The 1,702-nt window shown below is 21.0% G+C and overlaps 1 protein-coding gene across 1 annotated transcript; it reads left to right on the top strand.

Annotated features, from left to right (window-relative positions):
- Positions 1–846: 846 nt before the first annotated feature.
- Positions 847–1,045, top strand: LOAG_19120 (hypothetical protein; the record flags this gene model as incomplete). Its single annotated transcript, XM_020451774.1, has 1 exon — positions 847–1,045. A coding segment is annotated over one exon (198 nt), but the record flags the coding sequence as incomplete, so codon positions are not given.
- Positions 1,046–1,702: the final 657 nt, after the last annotated feature.

Here is a 1,702-nt window from a genome sequence, read left to right on the forward strand (position 1 = left end):
AAAAGAAAAGAGAGAGAGAGAGAGATCTTTGGGAAAATGAAATAAGATATACATGTCCAATAATGTATATTCTGAAATTAGTAAAATTAATAATAATAATAATAATAATAATAATAATAATAATAATAATAATAATAATAATAATAATAATGTATATTGTATATTCTGAAATTAAATGATAATTTACATTCTGAAATTAAATTAATTTTGTAAAATTAATTCAATAAATTTGATTTATATTGTAATATTTCGTTCAAAGTTTTATTTTCTTTCTTTTTTTTCTTTTTTTTTACTAAATACATTTATAATATGTATTTTTCCATAAATGAAAAAGTGGAAAAATTAAAAATTAAAAAAAAAATTAAATATCTCACCTTTGACATTGCCAATAAGAGAAATTAATAATTTCTTTTTCAATTCTTGTATTCTTGACCTTTTCTTTTTCTTCGTTTCCTTTTTTTTTTGTTTAATTTTTTATTTTTACCAAAGAAAATAATAATGTGAGGAAAATGCAAAGTAAAAACAAAAAAGTGTAATTCTTTGCTATGATACGGTAAGGAAAGATGGATGCAAAAGAATAATGTATAGCAATTATTGATAGATAAATAATGAAATATTAATTTATCCTATTTTAATTAAACTATTTTGGATATAATATATTCATTTCGGTTACGAATAAATGAGGCATTTTTGGGACAAAAACTGTAGGCATAATATATTAATCAATATTAAATTTACAAGAATAAAGTAGAAATAATTTTATAAATTATAAAAAGTATAATAGTAGCAGCGATAACAGTAGTAGTGATAATAATAGTGTGATATTAGTAAGAGCAGTAGTAGGTAATGGTAGTAGTAGTAGTAGTAGTAGTAGTGGTAGTAGTAGTAGTCAGTAGTAGTAGTAGTGGTAGTAGTAATAGTAGTAGTTGCAGTAGTAGTAGTAGTAGTAGTGGTAGTAGTAGTAGTAGTAATAGTAGTAGTAGTGGTAGTAGTAGCAGTAGTAGTAGTAGTAGTAGTAATGGTAGAAATGTCGATGATGACAATAGTAAATGGCTAATAGTGGTTAGATGACGAATAGGAAAAGCGATAGCGATTTTGTAATCTTTCTCGTTGTGATAGAAACGAAGGAATTTTTTTTTCTTTTTTTTTCCTTTTCTTGTTCACATAACAAATATAGCAGTCTTTCCAAATTTGAACAATTTGACACTGAAATTTCAAAAAAAAAGAAAAGAATGAAAAAAAATAAAATTGGAAAAAAAAATTTATTAAAAATTACAAACGTAATGTATTATTTCAATTATTAATTACATATACCAATTTTTTTTTTTTTCCTTTAAATATATATTAACAATGATGTAAAATGTTGATTAGATATTGAACAAAAAACAAAAAAAAAAAAAAAAAAACCAAAGTAATTTAATTTCAATTGGTAAAAACAAAAAGAAAAAAAACGATCAGTCACAGTTATATTTTCTAAATGTTTTTTTTTAAAAAAAAAAGAAAAAAAATTTTTGAAATTTTATTTTATCATAATTTTGATAATACAACGAACTTAATTTTGACATTACAATTAACTTATTAAATAATTTGACCTATTACATATAACTTATTAAATAATTTAATCTATTATATATAAGTTATTAAGTAATTTAACCTAATACATATAACTTATTAAGCAATTTAACCTAATACATATAACTTA

The sequence above is a fragment of the Loa loa genome, assembly GCF_000183805.2.
Source record: "Loa loa unplaced genomic scaffold supercont3.1786, whole genome shotgun sequence".
NCBI lineage: Eukaryota > Metazoa > Nematoda > Chromadorea > Rhabditida > Onchocercidae > Loa > Loa loa.